At 47.7% G+C, this 23,289-nt stretch overlaps 1 protein-coding gene across 1 annotated transcript in view; it reads right to left on the reverse strand.

The window, feature by feature from the left end:
* Positions 1–23,289, reverse strand: part of PTPRH (protein tyrosine phosphatase receptor type H) — a 779,225-nt gene that overhangs the window by 78,849 nt on the left and 677,087 nt on the right. The window contains exons 16-17 of the mRNA XM_078655031.1: positions 15,021–15,293; positions 1,200–1,535 (exon numbers count right to left, since the gene is read on the reverse strand). Coding sequence (XP_078511157.1) covers positions 1,200–1,535; positions 15,021–15,293 — 609 coding nt within the window. The remainder of the gene's footprint in view (positions 1–1,199; positions 1,536–15,020; positions 15,294–23,289) is intronic.

Below are 23,289 nucleotides of genomic sequence, written 5' to 3' on the forward strand. Positions count from 1 at the left end.
TGCAGAGTGCCTTACTGTGCTTCTTTGCAAACAACATTGCTATTTTTTGCCCTCTCTCTCTGTTGATGGATATACAACCAGAATATCTTTGCCAGAATACTGTCTGTCACAAATATAGTGTCCGAAATATTGGTTACACATTTATCATCTTATGGGAGTTAAAGTAAATCCACACTGTATTGAATGGCAGCGTGGTGGCATATCAGGGTCCTCCGGGGGTAACCGGAAGCAGATTAGGGCCCAGGGAGTGGCCATCTGCGTCTGGCATAGACAAGTGAGGAAGTAAATGTTCAATCAGGGTCCAGAAAGGATTAAAGAATTCAGATAAGGCACAGGCGAGCATCTGGGAGCCTGATGAGCTAAACACAAGGACGGTGGGTGTCAGGCCAAGGACACATTAAGATAAGATTCAGGCCAGTTTCAAAGGAGGTTTCAGGTTGGCTGATGAGGTCAACACAATAAAGATTGAGTCAACTCAAGGATACAGGAGGTGGGATGGAAGATGACTGGGAGTGGAGGGTGGCCAGTTGAAACCTAGAGATGCATGTGTCAGATCCGGGCTGTAGAAGGAGCTTGCTGCTCATATAACGTCCTAGTGATGATGGGTAGACATGGACCAGAGCAAAAGAGGACAAAGTGTAGATAGTCACATCTCAGCAGGGGGTTCAGAACTGGGCCACGATCAGTCATCACAGAGTCGATTAAGTGTGGCCGAATTATAAATGTTGACACTTGAACTGCAAAGACTAAAAGGGTTTAAAAAGATCAGGTTACATTAATGCAGGAATTTGAGAGTCCAGTACCATGTGCAAACTGCTTCCAGGGCCATCACAGCATTGGTGTCTGAACAGCAGCCTCACCGGTCAAGCCCTTCATTTCTGCACAAAAAGAGGGATCCCTAGAGACCTCCTAATCCAGCCCTTCTGAATATTCTGTGCCCTCTAATTGTGTTTTCCCTGCATGGTTTAATAGTACTTTCCAGAAATGACCTAATAAAAAACAGGAGGCCCCTCTTTAGGTCACATTTCCACACCTAGGTGAATAGACAGGCATACACCCCAGAAAGGTTAAAAAACAATGTCAGAAAAGCAAGACAACAACCCCTATAAGCCAGGTGAAAAGACTGACCATGTCCACCCGCCGTCTTCAAGGCTCTGTAATACCCCGATTGATGAGCCACATGGCATCTTCAGCCTTACCTGTCTGCGCACTCTGTTTCATAGGTGGGCTGTACGTTGTGATGACTGAACCAGTATCTCTACGCCTCCTTGACCCAGAAGGAGCAGCTGGACCCCATGTGCTGTTGACAAAGCTCCAGAACTCAAAGGTGTAGTTCCTCCCAGGGGTAAGACCTGTAATGGTGTAATTCCTTGCAGAAGGGCCAAGAGTGGTAAGTTTTTGGTCATTTGAGGCAGACGTGGTATTGATCAAGAATCCTGAGAGCTCAGACGTGCTTAGCAGATCGACATCCCAGGAGAAGAAGGCAGTGGTGTTGGTGATGACAACCTCATTCAATTTGCGCACAGTCTGTGGTTCTGAAAGAAACACACATATATACTAATATATTAATATGTCATTACACCCTGCAGGCCATTCACAGGTTCTCCATAACATTAAAAATCCCCAATGGCGCTGATTGGATTTCAGTATCATTCTAGGTCTAGGATCCTCAGAGTCATTCATAACTCCCCCATAACTTTCAAGAGATCACTCACATGATCCTAGGCCCTCCATGACATTCATGACCCTCCACGTCATTCCGTGCCTTTCTCTCCCAATCTCAAGGCAAAATTTGACACAGCTGTGGTGGTTCTAGAGAACATATTCTTCTTGGTTTCAACTAAGGGGAGCCATGACTGTGCATGATCAAACTGAACACCTAAATAGGAGAAGGAATTAACTTTAGCCATCATATTACCCTGTGTGTAAAAGGATTGCCCTCTTAACAGCCTAGCCCAATCAATGTCACAAAGGACTTATCATAGTTTTTAGCTTAGTTCAAAGCGCCCATAAAGGATACAAAGGAATCCACTAACGTTTGCAGACCCTTGTCTGTTCTGACTGGGAGCACTGCATCGTCTGCGTATAATCATGCGGGGAGAGGCCGTTTACCCACCATTGGGAAATCCCGATCTAATGCAAGTAAAGGGATCAGAACAGGAACCATCAATGTTACATCATACTACCACTGACATGTTCTTATGGAATCCGTGGAGAAAACTACAATATTAGGGCAACTCCCATGTTCAAAAGCATGCCCCATAGTTTATCCTGATTGACTCTTTCAAAGGTAACTAAAGCCTGTTTTTGCGATTGTGTGCTTAATAATAAGTTGCAAATTTACACATTGATCAATAGTACTTAAGCTGCAAATCAGTTAATATATGGTTCTTATCTGCCAAGGTTAGTAATCTGTTAAGGACCCCCCTGTCAGTTAACTATAGGGTAAATTTTTTATTCCTCCTCATGCCCTTTTTTAGAAACAGGAATGATAATCGAAGTGGACCACAAGGGCGGTGAACCCTCCCTAACTGCTTCATTCAAAGTCTGGGTAAGAAGGGGTCCCAGTCTCCGGTTCACTTAGTTGCAAGTCTGCTGGGATACCATCTTTGAGGGTGTCTGCAGGGAGTGTTGAACCGGGCAAACAAGAGGCGGTGCACACATCCAGACATGTTATTACATGCTCTTAAGATATTCATCACATCTGGATCTGCTGAAAGACAAATAACGAAGTCGGTGGGACAACTATAAAACAGCTTAGCCTAAAATCCATGGGAACAATTTGTATCTATTTAAGTCTCTTCCCCATGGCAACTGCAACCACCTCCCTGACAGCCTTACATGGGCAACTAATAACTGCCCAATCCTGGATCACAACAAGACTATTTGAGTTGTGATCACTAAATATAGTGTCACACCAAAATCAAAAACAGATCTAAACATGGAGGAGGACACAAATATAAAGTCAACTGTAGTGTCACAGCCACGACCTGTAAAATTGGTGGTATAAATGTGGTGGCCCTTTGATTAAGTAATGACTCAAGCATAAAAACCAGGTCAAATTGATGGGTTAAGGAATCTTAGAATTCTCATTGGAGTGTATGTTCAATGTGTAAATGACATTTGTGTTAAGCTCAGTCGCTCAGCCTCGTATAAGTGGATGTTAAAGCCCCCAGTAAAAAGGACGACATAGGGTCAAGAGAGTGATCAACAAATACATGAATAAAAGCACATAATGCATGCAGGTTACAGAGTAACGAATTGGCATTGTAAAATCGAATCAATAAAAGTTGGAGATTAGGGAAAAGTTGACGATGCACCTGCACAGCGGTAAACCTGTATCAAGTTCTATGAACTGGGCGTTTTACGCAAGAGAGAAATTAGAGTAGTCCACCCACTCTTGGCTCGGCCCTTATGAGATGGAACGGCCGGTATGAGGTAGGCCTTGAATCCATCTAAACAAAACGAGACTGAGGGGTCACAAAGCTCCTGAAGGAAACTCATACGGTGATTGTTGTATGAACTCAAGCTCTATCAGATTCTTTTTTTAGGACAAAAGCCCTGCTATGTTCCAGCTTAATATCTCAAGATTGGCCATACCACCCCCTCTCCCTGTGACTATGCCACATGGGTCCTAGATATCTTTATTATCTGTATACCGTCAATCACAATTTGCCAGGGAATTCAGAGGTTCACGCTAACACCCAGGTTGTGTCCATGTGCGCGCGTTAATGGTACATGGTTGATGTAACAGAGGCTTTGCAGGGCTTTACAGTGGAGGCCATTGGCAACTGAGTATCGTTGATTAAATCAATATGGGACTTGTAAAAAAAACAACAACAAAAAACAGAAGCAACACAATAACAGAACGAGGCTGCTTTGTGACAGCTGTCTATGTCACAACATCACGCATGGTAACATTGACCAAAACACAATCTTCGTCAATAGATTTGTAATCAGGCCCGGTCTAACCAGTAGTGTCTTGTCACAGACTCCGTAGAACAGTGACGATAGTGCTTGGGTGTGAGTGACAGAAGTCATGCTGTACAATGTTCAGTATTGTTACACTCGGAGTAATAAAGATATGTAATACCAAGCTACGTGTGTGGCGTCATCCTTTACATGTACCCAGGCTGGGGAGGAAGCTACAACTTGTGACAAGTAGGGGATTACATAAACCCCACAACCTGAATAACCAAGAGTGCTTTCCCAAAGAGTTTGCCATGGTCCAGAAAAATGCCACCTGTGCCTCAGTTGAATTGAAAATCGACAAACGGTGCAAGTGGAATCAAAGCATCAGTCCAACCAGTGAAAGTCCTGTGAAGAAAGTCAAAGCTTTGTAGAAAGTTGTTTGATGTTTGCAAGAATTGTACTGGTAGAAGTCAAGACAAGGCATACTGTGCAATAGCCCAACACAGAGTAGTCAATTATGCAGTATGACAATGTCAAAGGCTGCGACAACCAGGTACAGTGAAGCGCCAAATGCAATGATAACTGAGAACAAAGAAGCGCTATAAGTGGAAACATTTCTAATACGAACAAACGTTCAAGGCAGCAGAAACCAGGCACCAAAAGTGCAATGAGCAATTGTTAGGAATGGGGGTCTCTAGTTAGCAGAGGTAGGTAGCTTTGTCCAAATAGGGACCCTTGCTTCTAGTCAGGGTAAGGGGACAGCATACTCTAGATAACCCCTGCTCACCCCATTGGGAGCTTAGCACAAGCAGACATGCTAATCCCAAAAGCAATGTGTAAAGTATTTGCACCAACACTCACAGTAACACAGTGAAAACACCACAAAAGGACACCAAACCAGTTTAGACAATTAAAATATCTTTATCTAAACTAAACAAGACCAGAACGACAAAAATCCAACCTAAAGATATTCAGAAAAGTGACTTTCAAAGGATATTTCAAAAATAACCTTGTAGAAATCAAATAGCACCAACTGGGGCTATTGCGACGTCGTGATAGCACGAAATCCAAAGTACACCGCCAACCGCGAGGATCGTGGCGTCAGGCGTGAGTCACACAGACACTCAAACAAACAGTACCTTGTTGTTATGTTATTGCCACTTTTATAGCACACAAATCACCCGTGGGCATCTCGGCACTGGAAACGAAATTGGTGAAGGTGCACAGCATCGAAGATGGCCGCTGTCATCTCCGTTGACAATGCGACATCGGCAAGTTCGTAGAGTGGCCCTCTGCGGTTATCGGCTCCGCAACTACAGGATGTAGGCGCTGGCGATGACGGAGTCGATGTGAGTGCTGGCGTCCGGAACGGCCGATCAGTGCCGGAGTCGGCGTGCGTCGGAGCTGCGGAGCAGACCGGGCGATGCATAATTCAGTTCACAAGTGGCTCCCTGGACCTCGGTGCAGGTCGTGGCGTCACAGCAGCATCGTTGACGGCGTCGGAAACAGCCAGAGCTGCTGAACACACTGGAGCGGCCCCCCTGCAGTACTGCCCGTGCCTGCATATCGGAGGCCCCCAGCGAAGGTGACCGGCCCCGGCAGCTGAGGTATGGGGGCTGCAACTCCGTACTGCTAATGCACCGCAGGGGCACTGCCGATTGAGCGTTTCTCAGGCTGCTAACATAGTCCTGGCCGTTATCCTGCATGGCGCGACCTGTGCCCCGGCTGCAGTCCTTTTTCTGGGCCACATTGCATGCGGCCGCCTCCTGAGCCGCCTGCAGCACTTACTGACGGTGGGAGATCATTGGAGGCAGAGTGCTGAGCACCATGGGTCTGGGCCTCGGCCGGGGTCCCGGCAGCCGCCATTTTGGGCCTCTGAAGCACCGAGGAGCACCTAACTGGACTGGGCCCTCTGACTGGTTCTGGCGCCGTAGAGGGGTGGCTGATTGCGCCTGGGGGCCTGAAGCGACACGCTGAGAATATGGTGCCTTTCCTGGGTCCCTGCGGCTGCACTGTTCTCGCCGCTGGCCTGGGGCCCTGCTGTTGGAGTGAGCTGTGGTGGCTTCGGGGGATCTGACTGGTGAGTGCAAATAGAGCGCACCCCCCGCTGTTCCTTGGGATCTGTGACTGCGCTGTACCCTGATGGCGTGTTTGCACCTAGGGCTCTCCATGTGGTTGGCGCTGCTCCAGGAGGTGGACGGAAATGCGAGTCTTGGCGAATCTTAGCTGCGATACCTCCCCTGTGCCGGGCCCCTGAGACACATGTGCCTGCTCCTGGGTGAAGTAACACCTCTGGAAGGAGAATCCTGATGCCAGGGGGACTGTTGAAAACCTCCCAGGTAGTGAGCTGCTGGACTCTGGGCGGCCCCCACCCTAGACCTACATCCAGGGGGTGGTGAGGAAGAGCTCCTCACGCGGGGAAGTGTGGCGACGCCTATAAGAGGGGGTACGCACTGGACTGGGGAGGTGCGCTGAGGCTGGCCCGTCAGGACCCTGCATGCTACTTGACTTCACCCCTTGCTCTGTCTGCTCTGGACTCTCTCGGGTGTCTGAGGTCTCAGGAGAGGTGCCCCCTGGACACCCCCACTTCCCCTCATTGGCGCCCTGTGGCTACTGACTGGTCAGCCACAAGCTGGAAGCAGGCCCGACATTGTGCTGAACCTTCACAGTGGTTCCACGACCCATCCCATGGATCTTTGAGGAGCCATGACACGCTCGCGCACTGGGAAAGATTCTGCTGCACCCCCAAAAGACAACCCAGTTACAGCCCTGTGGAACACATTGAACTACAGCTAAAACAGGAGGACTTGAAAAACAGGGACTGCCGAAATAACCTGCGCTTAGGGGGGGTTCTGGTTGGAGCCGAGGTGTCAGACATCATGACCTTTGTGACAGATTTGCTTCACGAGGGGAGATGAGGATGCATCCCCGCCCGCCCTCGACCGCGTACATCGGGTGTCTGGCCCACCTGGCTGCCCGGGCCTTATCCCCGACATCCTGACCGGGGTCTATTTCTTTACAGAGAAGGTGGCAATCCTCAAGGCAGCGCGAGACAAAGCAGAACTCAAGTTCAAGGCCTCTCCTATACAGCTGTTCCAAGACCTTGTCCCTACCCCGCTTCGTCGTCGTAAAGACTTCAAGCCCATCACTGATAAGTTAAGGGAACTGGGTGTTCGCTACCAGTGGGGCCACCCAATCGCACTCATCTTCCAGTGGGAGTCCAAATGTCGGGTACTGCCGTCCTTCCGCAAGGCTGCGCAGCTGCTTCGAATCTCAACCACGCCGCCGTCTAGCCCCATACGATTGCCTGCCTTAACCCGCGAGCCTGTAAAACCCCAATGGGCTAAGATAAACTGCTCCAGACGCCCGTCTTATCGGGGAGAACATGCTTCATCCCAGGCAAAGCAGGTCATCATACAGCACATCCGTTCCTTAGAAGGCGGACAGTCGCCCCTGAGTTCCCAGGAGTCTGACAAATCACTTCTTGGCACACCTTCATGAAACCTTGCATTCCACCACCTGTATTGTTCTTGACGAGAGGGGGACCAGCCCTCCACTCAACTTGTTGGCAAGACCGCGTGCCGCTTATGCACACTGGCGGTAAGGCCGGACTAACCTCCTGAATGGTGACCCCGACTTCAGAGACCCGCCTCCACTCCTATTCTTCGGAGAGTGACATCTCTGGGATGGCCTGTTCCACTGAGCCGAGCCTGGCCTGCTCCCGGACTGGAATAGGCCTTGTTGGCCCTTTGTTATTTTTTGGGTACTTTGTCTCTTCTCTTTTTCCTCTCCTCCTCCTTCTTCTACTTTATTCCTTTGTTCCTTGGCGGGAGGGTGGTCCTGATTGGGGGGAGGTGTCTCCTCTCTGTGTAAGTTGCTTCTTCTCCACTCAGTGCTATGCCTGGCCTCGCATTGACCTCCACCTCCCTTGTTTTGCCCGGGTCTGCGTTGGTGGATGGGGGGCTCTCCTTCGTCCTATGCCTGCGATGGCGCTAGCATTCAAAATGCAGGAGAGATGACCTCTATTTCCTGCCTGAAACTCCTCTCCCTTAATGTGTAGGGTCTTAATTCCACCAACAAGCATCGTCATATTTGGCGCTACCTTCTACTGCACAATCCAGACATTATATTCCTTCAGGAAACCCGTCTCTTGAGGGAAGATGCCCATCGCATGGCTCATCCTAGATATCCTCCAACTCAGGGCGTCTGCATCCACTAAAACAGCTGGGTGGCTATTCTGTGCAGGGCAGGTATTCGCTGAGGTGACACGCGGGTGATCCGTAGTAAAGATGGCAGATTCCTCAAAGTGGTTGTCAAGATTGGGCAACGAGTCCTTACCCTATGCAACACATACTCACCGAATCTGGCTCAGGACTTTTTTTACGGGGGTTGTTGTGGGAACACATAATGCTAGATTATACTAATCTCATCCTGGGGGGCGACTTCAACCTGGTATGGGAGGCGGATCTTGACGGTAGCGAAGGCTCACTCCATGGGACCGGGGCTATGTCCTCTGCCTTAAAAAAGCAACTAACTACCCTTGGACTTATAGACATCTGGCGCTATCATTCCCCGGGCGCTCGCGATTATTCCCATTATTCCCATGTTCACCGCTCCTACTCGTGCATCGACTATATCTTTGCCTTGCATTCTCTTGTTATAGACACCTTCTCAGCCTCCATGTCTGACATTTCAATCTCTGACCACGCTCACATGGAATTCCTTCTCCAGGATCGCTCCTTCCGCTCCAATAGCCAAATCCAATGGTGCTTCCCTCCTCACATCCTAAGGGATCTGGTGGATGCGGGGGAACTTCGGGATGCTATCATCTTTTATTTCGAGGCCAACGGCCTTCCAGAGACTCCACTCCCAGTGGTTTGGGACACGTTTAAGGCCACCAACCACGGTTGCATCCCATCCATCGCCATAGCTCGGGTCCGAGAAGCCAGCCTGTTCGAGGACAAACTCTCTCTGGATATAAAGGCGCTTGAGCGGCTAGACCATCAACAACCCTTGATGCGGCATAAGATGCAACTTGCTATGCTTTGAGGCCAATTACGGGCGCACAGAACCAAAAAAGCGGAGCACGACCTGTTAGCCCTCAAACAACGGTATTATGAGGGGGGATAAAGTGGGTTCAGTCTTGGCACGCCGCCTTCGGGCTCGGGCTGCCAAGGCACATATTGCTAAGCTTAACCTAGGGTTTGGCACTTGGGCCACCACTGAAGCCGCTAAACTTCAAGCTTTCCAGGAATACTACACATCTCTCTACGCTGGGGACTCGCCTGACCCAGATCAAGTGTTGGCCGCACTGGAGACCTGCGAGTGGCCCCCGATCAGCAGGGTCCTGTGCTCTGCTAATCTTTCCCTCCCATCGCGCTCCTCAATACAGATCTCAAACTCTACAGTAAAATACTGGCTAAGCACCTCAAGCAGCACCTTCCCGGGCTCCGCGAGCCGGATCAGGTGGAATTTATTTGCCAACGACAAGGAGCAGACAATGTAAGGCGTATCGCCCACCTAGTTGCAAAGGCGCATCATTGGAAAATAACTGCCTGCTTGTTTTCGCCCTATGCTGAGAAAGCATTCAACCGAGTGGATTGGGCATTTCTCCGATCAGTCCTACAGAAAATAGGTCTAGGTCCACAGATGGCCGCTAGAATTATGGCTCCATATATTTCCCCTATGGCGCAGGTACGGGTCAATGGCCAGCTCACGAAGCCCATCCCTATTCACAGGGTCCCCCGTCAAGGGTGTCCTTTATCTCCCCTCCTATTCTCCCCATAGTGGAACCTCTTGCTATCATGATTCGTCAATCTCCTGACATCCATGCCATCACTCTTGGGGGACTAAATCACAAAATAGCCTTGTTCGCCGATGATCTTCTTCTTACTCTAACCCGCCCAAGAACTTCTCTACCCGCCCTACATAGATTGATCCAGTCGTTCAAATTGGTGTCAGGGCTTAAATTCAACCATGAGAAATCATGGGCCTTAAATCTCATGATCCCCACAGAAGAGATTCCCACACTCCAATCTCTCGCTCCTTATCACTGGGCGCCCCGTTCCATAAGATATTTGGGACTTAACTTCACCCCCACGCTTGGCACTTAGACGCAAGCAAATTGGCAGGAGTGTAAAAAAGAAGTCTCTGCTGACCTGCGCACGTGGAATCCCTCCCGTTATTCTGGTTAGGGCGTCTGAACACGGTCAAAATGTCGATTATCCTCCCAAAGATACTATATATTTTCCAGACTATCCCCACTCCCATTCCGGAGCATCAGATACAGGGACTTCAAAGTGAGCTTTGAAGTCCTTCTCTAGCAAGATACTCCTGCTTCAGCTGGACAGGGGGGGACTGGCATGTCCCAACTTGTTGGAATACTATTGGGCGTCGCATCTTCGCTTCATCTCGTAGTGGATGGCATGGGAGAGCTAGAAAGTCTGGTTTCATATGGACAGGGAAGTCACTGGCAGACCTGTTTGGGATCTTGCCTGGCTCACGCTGGATGTTGACTCTTGAAGTGCTTATATAGCGGTCCCCACAAAGACGGTCCTTAACATTTGGGATACGCTAGCATTGCGTAGGAGCCTCACTTCCTTTCCATCCCCACACAACCCCATTGCTCGTAATCTACACTTCCGACCTGACTGCCAACTGCCTTACTTCTCAGAGTGGACTGAAGGGGGATGTCGGACAATCCGAAACCTTTTTGTGGGAGACACTTTAAAAACGTTTGAAAAATGTAAGCGGGACTTCCTGTTGCCGTTGGGGGCTAGATTTCAATATATCGAGCTTAGACATCAGGTTCAGGCGCCATCTATGGCACAGGCAGCCACTCGGCCTTTTACTCTTTTTTGAGCAGTTAGTGCACCCCTTTGACAACTCCAGGGGTTTAATCTCTCGTACCTACCAAGTTCTTCAACATCCCCCAAGTGCTGCTCTACGTGCTTACCAGACACGCTGGCAGTCAATGTCAGACACAGACCTTACACCCACCCAATCGGATCACTTATGGCGCGACATCCCGAAAGTTTTCCGTAGCATGCCCCAGCGGGAAATTGCATATAAGGTTATGACCCAGTCGTAGTACACCACGCACAGGGTCCTATTTCAGAACCCTCACAGGACAGATGCAATGTGCTGGCCACTCCTTTTTACTCCAAAATCTCACATATTTACTGATCTTCCCAGGAGGAGGGATAGAAACCTTGATCACATCCCCTTGAGTAGCAGTAAGAAGTGGGGGTTCTCCCGTTCTATCTGAATTCTGTTCCCTTACTCTGGACAAGTGTACTGCCCTTTTTGGTCAAATCACGTCTGGGCCTCCCCTAGATCCCCCTTCCCTCACCATATTCTTAGTCTTGAGGAAGAAATTATTTTCCCCTTCTTGCTCCATTGGACTTGGGTACAGTGCCGCTACCTTGGAAACAAGCTATGATCAAGGCAATTTAAAAAAAGCCCAACCTTGATCCATCATGTCTATCATGCCAGGGAAACTTTCGCCCAATCTCTCTGCTCCCTGTCATCAGTAAAGGGGCCGAGAAACATGTAAATAGACATCTCTCGCACTTTCTAGAGTCCAACTCTCGATTGCACCACACACAAACCAGATTTCGGCCCAAACACAGTACTGAGACTGCCCTCCTGGTGGTGGTCAAGGATGACTAAAGGAGATTGGACCAAGGGGTTATGGTTCTTATGATACTCCTGTACTTGAACCTGGCTTTTGACACCGTGGACCATCCCACACTTCTGGCACCTATTAGCAGGGCAGGTGTTTCTGGCAAGGGCCGGGATTAGGGAGCTCTTTTTTGAAGGAGTGCTCCTTCCAGGCATTTGACAAAGGCTGCAATTCCGAGATCGTTCCAGTCACTGTCGGGGTCTTCGCTCACTCCTATAATATTTAATGTGTACTGCAACCTCTGGCCGATCTTATTACTCACTTTGGGATTTCAATAGTGTCCTACGCTGACGATACCCAGCTGTTTTTTTCACTTGATCCTGGGGTTGACCCTTTAGCATCCAGATTGGGCCCTTGTCTGAAATGGGTTGCCAGCTGGATGAAAACATCCTGCCTCAAGCTCAATGTATCAAAGACCGAACTCAACATCCTTGGGAGAATTCTTCCTCTCAATGGGAATATTTCAGCTACCACCCCTGCAGTTGCTAAAACAGCTATAAAATGCCTGGTGGAGTAGCTTGATAAAGCCTTCACGCTGGAAACCTAGGACACTAACTTTTCAGACAGTTGTCATGGAATCCTGCACATTCTGCACAAGATTCTGCCTCTGCTCCCTCAGATGGTGAGGAGGCTGGTAGTTTAGGCCTTGATCCTTTCTCGCCTGGACTACGGCAACTCACTGTATCTGGGCTTGTTTTCGGCAGTCACACGGAAAATACAAGTGGTGCAAAATGCTGCATCACGCCTCCTACTTGGGATTCCGAGACATGAATCAGCCAGAAACAGTTTGAAAAGTCTTCCTTAAAATGAAATGAAAAGAAAAGGCGGTTGTAGAGCGTACGCATACTCCAGGGAGTGTCCCGGGGCTAGAGAGAAAAGGTCACTTGCAGACTAAAAAATTACCTTTTAAGTCACTTGCTGGGAAAGCCAGGTTTTTATCCTCTTTCTGAAAACCAAAAGCTCACGGATAACGCAGTTCCAGAGGGAGTTTTTTCCAGGCCCTTTATCTGAGATAAGAAAAGGATCTTCCACCAATTCTTTCCAGGCAGATTTCAGGGATGCTGGCAAGATGGCCATAGGTTGACAGTAAAACCCTGGAAGGGCCATAAGGACACATCCTCCTCCTCAGGTACATTGCTCCTTTCTCATGCAGGGTTTATGAGCCAGGACCAGTGTCTCAAATGCGGGGTCATATGGGTTCTACGAGCTGAATTGAGGACTATTCTGGTCGCCGCATTCTGAACCACTTGCAGATGACTCAGAAGATAGTCAGGAAGACCTAGATAAAGTACATTTCCATAGTCGAGCCTGGAGGTAATCAGGGCCTGGATCACCGTTTTTCTAATTTCGATAGATAGGAGATATAAACAAATGCTTTAAAGTGCATAGAAGCCCAAAAAAGGTGCCCACCAGAGCCTGTATTTGGGGTCAAAAGGACAGGGCACTGTCAATTTGGACTCCCAACTTTTTTTACCGAGCTACCAGTCACTGGCTACCAGTCACTCCGAGAATCAAATTCAAATCTCCTTGTATCGCACACAGAGCACTACATGCACGTGGTCCCCCCATTTTACGTTAGCTGGTTACCCCTCATATTACAAACAGGCCTCTTAGACCCTCTCATCTACATCTAGCCTCGGTGCCCCCGGTTAAAAGACTCACAAGTGGTGGTTGTTCTTTTAGTTTCAATGTAGCAAAGCTTTGGAACTCTCTCCCCTTGGCCATCCTCTCGATTGATAATGATTTGGGATTTCGGAAAGCCTTTAGGAACTGCCTCTCAGAGAACTAAGTTCTAAATTCTTTTTTTATGTTCTGTCTATGTGGAAAAGAAATTTCCTCAATCAGTGCTTGGTTGCCTGCGGGTTTCCATGCGCTTTAGAAATCCTGTAACATTACATAACCCCATTAGAGAGTAGGGGAACAAAGAAGCTAGTAATGTTAACCACAAGTGCAATGTAAATTGCAACTTTGCAGTTATTTCATTTCTTCACTGTTCAGCCTGATGTCTGCAGGAAAGGACTAAGCACGTGCAGTACAGTGGGGACAAATGTAACATTGCATAACCTCACTGAGGACTAAAAAACTCATATTGCAAAGCTGCGAGAGAATATGCAAAAGTGCATTTGTTTTTTGTGTTCTAGGTTTAGCAAGCTGGGATAGTATCACTAACATATGACAAGTAGTATTCTATGGCGCCTAACTTGCACTAGAGCAGCATCGTACAGAGTGGTTCACTCAGATCTGTGTGTAGCTGGGATAGTGCGAGTGTGAGGTTGTAGAATGTGGGATGATCTGGGTGTGATGGAGAAATGTGGCTCAATGGTTAGAGCGGCAGACCCTGATGCAGAGGTCTGGCCCGGGACCAGGGTTCAAGTCCCGCCTCAGCGGCTCTTGGACACAATTTCCCCGGACCTGATAATTCTCGCCTTGGTGCCTAGTCTAATCATGGGTCCCACTCTGTGACTCTGGGCAATAGCTTGCTTAATCTCCACAACGGCCCCAAAAGCGCTGGGATGCCAGGTTTCACCTTGGGGGTGCCCAGGAGTGGACATTTCACAGGAAAGCCAGGAAGGGTTCCACAGCGGTATGAATACAGCACTACGAGACCTCTGGGTAGAAGGCGCTATATAAATACAAACACATTTACATTTACAAACACATGCGGGAGGTCGTGACACATGGTGTCACAGCAGCGAACTTGTTGCTACCAGCAGACGTGCCTCTGAGGATTGAGCACACTTCTGGGAGCATTTCTTCTATATACTTGAGCGATGAATTACAGCATGATGGGTGTGGAACCCAACTGTTTCAATCAGAGGTCTTGCCGAAGTGTCAGGATAGCAGGGGAGTCTTCAGGGAACTGAAGACAGACCTCACCAGTGAAGCTCAATGAAACAGAAATGCACTAGGCCGGCTTGCACCCTGAAAGGCGGGGCTTGGCCAGACTGGCAGGGCTGGAGAAGTCACATAGAAGTGGGAGCAGGTAGACTTGCACACTGTTAAGCCGCTATCTTAAAAGCAGAGCTGAAAATCTAAGAAAGTGCGCAACTAAAGAGTTGCATTTCCTTTTCAATCCAGGAACAGAAACAAAAAGTAAAATGCAAGTATGCAAGTAAAATGCAAGTAACCACGCTCATGATGCAGGGTGCATCTAGATGTAAGAAATACAGTTAAATTATGAAAGAGCCCAGTGAATTTAGAACTCACCGATAGAGCCAAGTACATGACCCCATCGGTGGAAGGGTATAGGTTTGAATCCCAGCAGGGCTCTTTCATTCAACCTTTCATCCTTGCAGCACTTAAGACTGACTGCTATATAATGAAAGAATTGTGGTAGCCATCGCTACATAAATAAAATAATGTATCATATGTTCTTTTGATTAAAGGAAGTTACCACCACATTTTCTATTTCTGAAATGCTTACGCGTCTGTGCAGGCGCCTGGCTCTCTGTGCTGGAGGCGCCTTCGATCCAGGAGTTGACTCTTGCTGTGTACAGGTTGCCCGGGTTCAAGGTTCCAAAGGTCAGCGTGGTGCCATTGGTGCTAGTAGTCCGTACGGTCTGTGCAGACGTGGGGTTTGCCAGGGTCACGTTGTACTGATATCTGCCTGCGTTAGGGTCCTTCGGTGCGGTCCAATCAATGAGGATCACTGTGTCACTGACTGGTGACACCTTCAGATTTTCAGGCGGATTTGGATCTGGAAGGAAAAAAAGAGTTACGATCAGACCTCGTGCAGCAGCAGCCAATCTGCAACAGTACAAAGAGGCATGCGTGGGTGTATCTCACATCGGGGGTTTGGGGTGTTACATGCGGCAGTGAAAGGAAACTAGACAAGCTGTGTGAAAATATTACGTACTCCAATAAAAACAAGCGACCTATCCATATTTGCAAGACCAATACTGTCAGCTGAATACTCAGGGTCTTTACATCAGCCAATGGCAAGCCTCGCAAAAAGATGTGTGACCTTTTCCCCTTCATCCATAAACAGCGGCTCTGACAGACAGCAGCCAGGGACAGGTACATCTGCCCAAACCTAAGGGGACCAATACCAGGGACCTTTCTTTGGACGAGGGCGGATACAGACCTGACCAAGGGGCGAGATAGAGGGCAGAGAGCAGGCAGCTACCACCCGCAGTAGAGCCAAAAGGAGACACAGACCTGACGACAGTACTACAGGTGGTGGATTCCAATATTACACAAAGGGAAATGGACTATGTTCTAAATGTATCTAAATACACCATTACTTAGTCAGAATCAGATATGCTTTATTGTACATATTTTCTGGGGGCTGTTCTTCCCCCCTTTGGCATTCTCAAAGGAATATTGGGAAATTTATTGATTTATTGTTAGCTTTGGCCTTACAAGGTATTAGATCAAATTGGAAGGATACTTAAAAAATCACTTTCATAGCCTGGTGGAATTTATTATCTTACTACCACAGGTTAGATAGATCTTATGCCACTACACTTCCCCTGCGGATCAAAAAATACTTTATCTGGCTTCCACTTACCACTTATTTATGCAGAACTGTCACCTCTTCCGGACCTGTCAGCACCACCATTGTTTCTCCATGAGATAATTATCAGTATATTTGGATGTTTAGATACTAAGTGATGATTGTAACGCCATGTTAATATATAAACTGTGATACATATCTTTTCTTCTCTTTTCATTTTATTCTGTCCCTCTCCCTCCTCTCTTCTTCTTATTCTTAAGAAACTAAAAATCGCTAGAATTCCTTCAAATTTGATGATTATTTTGATGCTATGCATTGAAGCTTTCAATGGTTTTGTTTACTAACTTATAATCATTTGTTTATATTTGATGTTTATATTGTTCTATTTTTGATGCACTCACAATACTTAAGCGATGTATATCATTATATTCTTGAATGGTTTTAAACTTCTTTTCAATAAAACTTCTTAAACTAAAAATAAAAGAATCAAATATGCTGGCGAAGAGCCTTTCCTTTGATCCTAGTGATGTCCCTAATACGTTTAATATAAAAACGGAACTCTCATCAGTTTTTCAGAAAATAAGACTCAAACATTATTTAGCTAAAATCCCATAGCAAGGCAAGTGAGATTCCAGTTGACTAAGACCTCCATCTCCCTTTACACCGCCAGTGAACCTAGTATCCCACAAGATATTGACATTCGAGCAGGTGGGCTTAAGCGATGTTATCCCAGAAGGACTACATCAAACACAATACCGCTATGGTAGAAAGCCTAGTCCTCAACTCTCAATAGAAAAACCAATATAGTAGCAAACCAATGAAGAAATGGGATGCCATATTGGTACAAGACACTGAGGATTACAAAACTGAGATACAGACAACTGGGAGTACAGGAACAATCCCTCAAAGGAAGTGAGTCAAGTTATTAGCGATAAAGGCCTTGTGGATGGGTTTATCGGTGAATATGAATATATCTAAGTAAAAAAGACCCTAGAACGGCAACAATATATACCCTACCCAAAATCCACAAACGTCTGGACAGTCCTCCATGACAACCCATAGTGTGAGGGTACAATTCAGTCCTGGAATCATTGTGCGTGATACAATGGACAGAATCAAACTGATAAAGGATAATCTTTCCTCACCCCACACCATGGATTTAACTTTTTTACATACCAGCATCCCACAGCAGAAAGCAATGGAGGAGATTAGATCTATACTAGACAATGCACTATACAGTATGTAAAAGCAAACACACATACCTGTGGACGCGTCTCATCAACAGATGTTCACTTAATATGTTTTTTAAACTTTGATGGAAGAGATGCCAAGATCAATTGAGACAATTAATAATGACCAAGTCTTACTGTTTATCATTAATAGCTAATAGTGTTTGATGACCAACAACAGTGATGTTCTTAAAAATTTAAATACAACAAGATAAGTGTCCATTTTGTACTACTCTTCGATTTGATATTTTGGACGTAACTGATGCTAAAATATTTTTTTCTGATACACCGCAAAATTTACGTTACTTAACCTCTTACGTCCTGTACATAATGATACTGATAGGCTAAAAAAATTATTTCCAAACTGCCGAACAAAGCAAAATATCGATGTTTATAACAAACCAATACTACAGATTACCTTTCTTTTTTTAATTTTTTAATTTACAATGCGCTTTAATTATATTTTTTATGTATAAACATTGGATCCTTATCTCACCTCTCCACGCCTTTCACCAGCTGCCCTTCACGGAAACGAGCGTCAAAACACGTTTTGAAAAATAGAGATAGGACTACTATAATGACGTACACGCCACGTCGCTGGGGAGGCTCTTTTCTTTTTTTTTTTCTTTTTTTTTTATATAGACCTTTATTACGTAGATCACATCATACAATACTCGCCTACAACCCAGCGGGCTGGCAAACAATCAAACTTTTCAGTATCATAGAACAAAGACACAGCCCTGTGCCGTCAACCCGGGGGTACGGCGGCGTAATAGAGTGCAAATCTATGAGATCTCGAAAGATAAGGAAGGATGAGGAAGGTCACATTTTACAGATTTAGGCGCATAATAAGGTCCACAGTGTTACATTTTTTAACCAAGAAAGGAAACTAACAGAAAACAAACCCCCCATTAACTTGGTCGATAAATTACAGTACTTTAAGGTTCAGAGCAGTGCCGGTGCGAATATGAAACCTAAACGCACTTAAGTGCTAGGAGTCAGTTAGCAATGGTCTGTATTATACGTCCAATGAGCTAGATTGCGTGGTTAGAGGAGGCTCACATATATTTCCCCTGTATTCGTTCCATCTGGACCAAATTTCCACCCATTTGCGAGGACAGCCTCTTGTGACATAAACTGTCTTCTCCTGCAGCATGCACCAGTCCATGTCACATTGCCAGTCCCTCAGTTTTGGTGGGTTAGGGTCACCCCACAACCTCGCAATGTTCCCTTTAGCCACCATCAGCCCAAGCGTTACCCACGGTTTCCCTCTGTGCGATAAGTCAGTGGGTTCCCAGATGTTGAGCAGACATCTTTTGGCATCCAGCCGAATTTCTACCTCCCACACCTCCTGCATGCAGTGCACCACTCTCGCCCAGTACGTTTGCACTCTTTGGCACCCCCATATGGTATGAAAGAAGGTACCCTCTACACCACATCCCCTTCGACAGAGTCCGTCCCCACCTTTTCTTATCAATTGCAGCCTTGTACATGAAATGTAAACTCTATGTAGTATTTTAAGTTGAATTAGGCGCAGTCGGGCTGATATTGCCACCTCACGGGGGGAGGCAAGAGCATACATCCATTCCTCCTCATCAATTTCCAACCCATCGGCAATCCATTTCTCTTTTAAGGGCAATAGTAGGTCGGGGGAATTATTCACCAGCTTTTTGTACGTGAGAGATATAGCGTGTTCTGGCATATGCCCATCTAATAGTCTGTCTTCTAGAGGGGAGCTTTGAGGCAGTGTGGTGCCGGGTGGAATATGTGTCTGCAGGGAGTGTCGCACCTGTAAGTATCTGAAGTATTCGGTGTGTGCCAGTTCGTACGTCGCCTGCATATGAGCGAATGTGTGTATACCCTTAGGCCCCCAGATGTCTTTTATTTGGGAGATCCCTATCAGGTCCCAGTTCCGGAACCCTTTGGTGCGACCCAGGTTACCTAACTTTTCCGAAGCCCAGAGTGGTGTAGCCATGGTGAGGACCCCGGACCACCCCAGTTGTTTCTGCGCTATGTGCCATATCTGTACCGAGTGCTGTGTAGGTCCGGTGAGTCGAAGTTTGCCCATTTTAGAGTAGAGTGCAGTTTCATAGTTCCCACCCGGGAGTTGCCATCTGTCCATCCCATAGGCCGGGTCATTACCATCCCCATAAGTCCCTTGATTAATCGCTGAAAGATGGGCTGCCCAGTAGTACTTACGGATGTCAGGGAGGGCTATGCCACCGTCATACCACCCCAGTGTGAGTTTTGACAGAGCAATACGTGGGGCGCCCGCCCAAAGGAGGGTACGCTGGGCCGCCTCAATTGCTGTAAAGTAGGCGTTAGGCACCAGGTCTGGATAATTTTGGAGGGCGTAGAGAAACCTAGGCAGCGCCATCATTTTGAATAACAGCAAACACAACAATGATGGACAGAATGTGGATCAATGTCACACATTCACCCCAGTCCAAAGATCTGGGCCCAAATCCATCGTTTTTCCACTCCACACCACCCTGGGTTAGACAATGGCGATATGCAAATCAGCGCTGACCCTGTGCCCCATGGGAACAGTCCAGTCCGAACTACAAAAGCCATGTCCTTCCCAGAACGGAAACAAGCATCCGAGGACCGGCCCGGTTTCGGAGTAACACCTCTCATCAGCCCGGCTAGCTTGATTCCAGTGGTGTGGAGTAACTGGGACTCACGTCTGAGCATCCCCAGTACACTTAGAGCGGTAACTGCAAACACAACAATGATGGACAGAATGTGGATCAATGTCACACATTCACCCCAGTCCAAAGATCTGGGCCCAAATCCATCGTTTTTCCACTCCACACCACCCTGGGTTAGACAATGGCGATATGCAAATCAGCGCTGACCCTGTGCCCCATGGGAACAGTCCAGTCCGAACTACAAAAGCCATGTCCTTCCCAGAACGGAAACAAGCATCCGAGGACCGGCCCGGTTTCGAGGTAACACCTCTCATCAGCCCGGCTAGCTTGATTCCAGTGGTGTGGAGTAACTGGGACTCACGTCTGAGCATCCCCAGTACACTTAGAGCGGTAACTGCAAACACAACAATGATGGACAGAATGTGGATCAATGTCACACATTCACCCCAGTCCAAAGATCTGGGCCCAAATCCATCGTTTTTCCACTCCACACCACCCTGGGTTAGACAATGGCGATATGCAAATCAGCGCTGATCCTGTGCCCCATGGGAACAGTCCAGTCCGAACTACAAAAGCCATGTCCTTCCCAGAACGGAAACAAGCATCCGAGGACCGGCCCGGTTTCGAGGTAACACCTCTCATCAGCCCGGCTAGCTTGATTCCAGTGGTGTGGAGTAACTGGGACTCACGTCTGAGCATCCCCAGTACACTTAGAGCGGTAACTGCAAACACAACAATGATGGACAGAATGTGGATCAATGTCACACATTCACCCCAGTCCAAAGATCTGGGCCCAAATCCATCGTTTTTCCACTCCACACCACCCTGGGTTAGACAATGGCGATATGCAAATCAGCGCTGACCCTGTGCCCCATGGGAACAGTCCAGTCCGAACTACAAAAGCCATGTCCTTCCCAGAACGGAAACAAGCATCCGAGGACCGGCCCGGTTTCGAGGTAACACCTCTCATCAGCCCGGCTAGCTTGATTCCAGTGGTGTGGAGTAACTGGGACTCACGTCTGAGCATCCCCAGTACACTTAGAGCGGTAACTGCAAACACAACAATGATGGACAGAATGTGGATCAATGTCACACATTCACCCCAGTCCAAAGATCTGGGCCCAAATCCATCGTTTTTCCACTCCACACCACCCTGGGTTAGACAATGGCGATATGCAAATCAGCGCTGACCCTGTGCCCCATGGGAACAGTAGTCCAGTCCGAACTACAAAAGCCATGTCCTTCCCAGAACGGAAACAAGCATCCGAGGACCGGCCCGGTTTCGAGGTAACACCTCTCATCAGCCCGGCTAGCTTGATTCCAGTGGTGTGGAGTAACTGGGACTCACGTCTGAGCATCCCCAGTACACTTAGAGCGGTAACTGCAAACACAACAATGATGGACAGAATGTGGATCAATGTCACACATTCACCCCAGTCCAAAGATCTGGGCCCAAATCCATCGTTTTTCCACTCCACACCACCCTGGGTTAGACAATGGCGATATGCAAATCAGCGCTGACCCTGTGCCCCATGGGAACAGTCCAGTCCGAACTACAAAAGCCATGTCCTTCCCAGAACGGAAACAAGCATCCGAGGACCGGCCCGGTTTCGAGGTAACACCTCTCATCAGCCCGCTAGCTTGATTCCAGTGGTGTGGAGTAACTGGGACTCACGTCTGAGCATCCCCAGTACACTTAGAGCGGTAACTGCAAACACAACAATGATGGACAGAATGTGGATCAATGTCACACATTCACCCCAGTCCAAAGATCTGGGCCCAAATCCATCGTTTTTCCACTCCACACCACCCTGGGTTAGACAATGGCGATATGCAAATCAGCGCTGATCCTGTGCCCCATGGGAACAGTCCAGTCCGAACTACAAAAGCCATGTCCTTCCCAGAACGGAAACAAGCATCCGAGGACCGGCCCGGTTTCGAGGTAACACCTCTCATCAGCCCGGCTAGCTTGATTCCAGTGGTGTGGAGTAACTGGGACTCACGTCTGAGCATCCCCAGTACACTTAGAGCGGTAACTGCAAATACAACAATGATGGACAGAATGTGGATCAATGTCACACATTCACCCCAGTCCAAAGATCTGGGCCCAAATCCATCGTTTTTCCACTCCACACCACCCTGGGTTAGACAATGGTGATATGCAAATCAGCCCTGACCCTGTGCCCCATGGGAACAGTCCAGTCCGAACTACAAAAGCCATGTCCTTCCCAGAACGGAAACAAGCATCCGAGGACCGGCCCGGTTTCGAGGTAACACCTCTCATCAGCCCGGCTAGCTTGATTCCAGTGGTGTGGAGTAACTGGGACTCACGTCTGAGCATCCCCAGTACACTTAGAGCGGTAACTGCAAACACAACAATGATGGACAGAATGTGGATCAATGTCACACATTCACCCCAGTCCAAAGATCTGGGCCCAAATCCATCGTTTTTCCACTCCACACAACCCTGGGTTAGACAATGGCGATATGCAAATCAGCGCTGACCCTGTGCCCCATGGGAACAGTCCAGTCCGAACTACAAAAGCCATGTCCTTTCCAGAACGGAAACAAGTATCCGAGGACCGGCCCGGTTTCGAGGTAACACCTCTCATCAGCCCGGCTAGCTTGATTCCAGTGGTGTGGAGTAACTGGGACTCACGTCTGAGCATCCCCAGTACACTTAGAGCGGTAAATCAATATTTGCATGGCTTTGTAAATACCAAAAAGGATTTTGCATCCGGCTGCATAACAAAATACAATGCACGGGGTGACGCAACCCCGATGCAAAACCTTTGTAAATCTGGGCCCAAATATAGTTAAGTTCCTGATCCATAAATAAACAAGTCAAAATCTTTAGTTGGGAAGAAGTCTGTAAGCCTTATTCAACTGGCATATTTTCAGAACAATCTTAAATGTATTCAAGTCTGATTCCTGATAAATATGTAGGTATGGAGGAACATGGGGAAGCCTTACCTTCCTACACTCGAGTAGATCACTCATGTTTAAGATGAAATCAATGCAGCAACGCTATTACGGTGGAGAAAAAGGAGTTGACCACAGCTCACCTGTTAGCCAACCCTCCAGATCTCTCTAAGAAATTACGAAGGGAGCTAGGACAGGTAGCACATAATGCTGGATAGCACCCGCCTATTTCATCTACAAGAGGTTGTAGGTGTTCTGAGCAACCATTTTCACAGAGAACTGAAAAGAGACTGGCGAGGAGTAGCAAGCAGTATGGAACAGAAAGGTGAGGGGTCTGCTTTTTGGTGTCTTCTGCAGCACAAGGGATCTCTGGCCTGATGTGCTGTCTCCAATAAGTTGCCTGTCTATTGCTTAACTCTTGACTGATGGCTAGAG

This window comes from Lissotriton helveticus, chromosome 7 (assembly GCF_964261635.1).
Source record: "Lissotriton helveticus chromosome 7, aLisHel1.1, whole genome shotgun sequence".
NCBI lineage: Eukaryota > Metazoa > Chordata > Amphibia > Caudata > Salamandridae > Lissotriton > Lissotriton helveticus.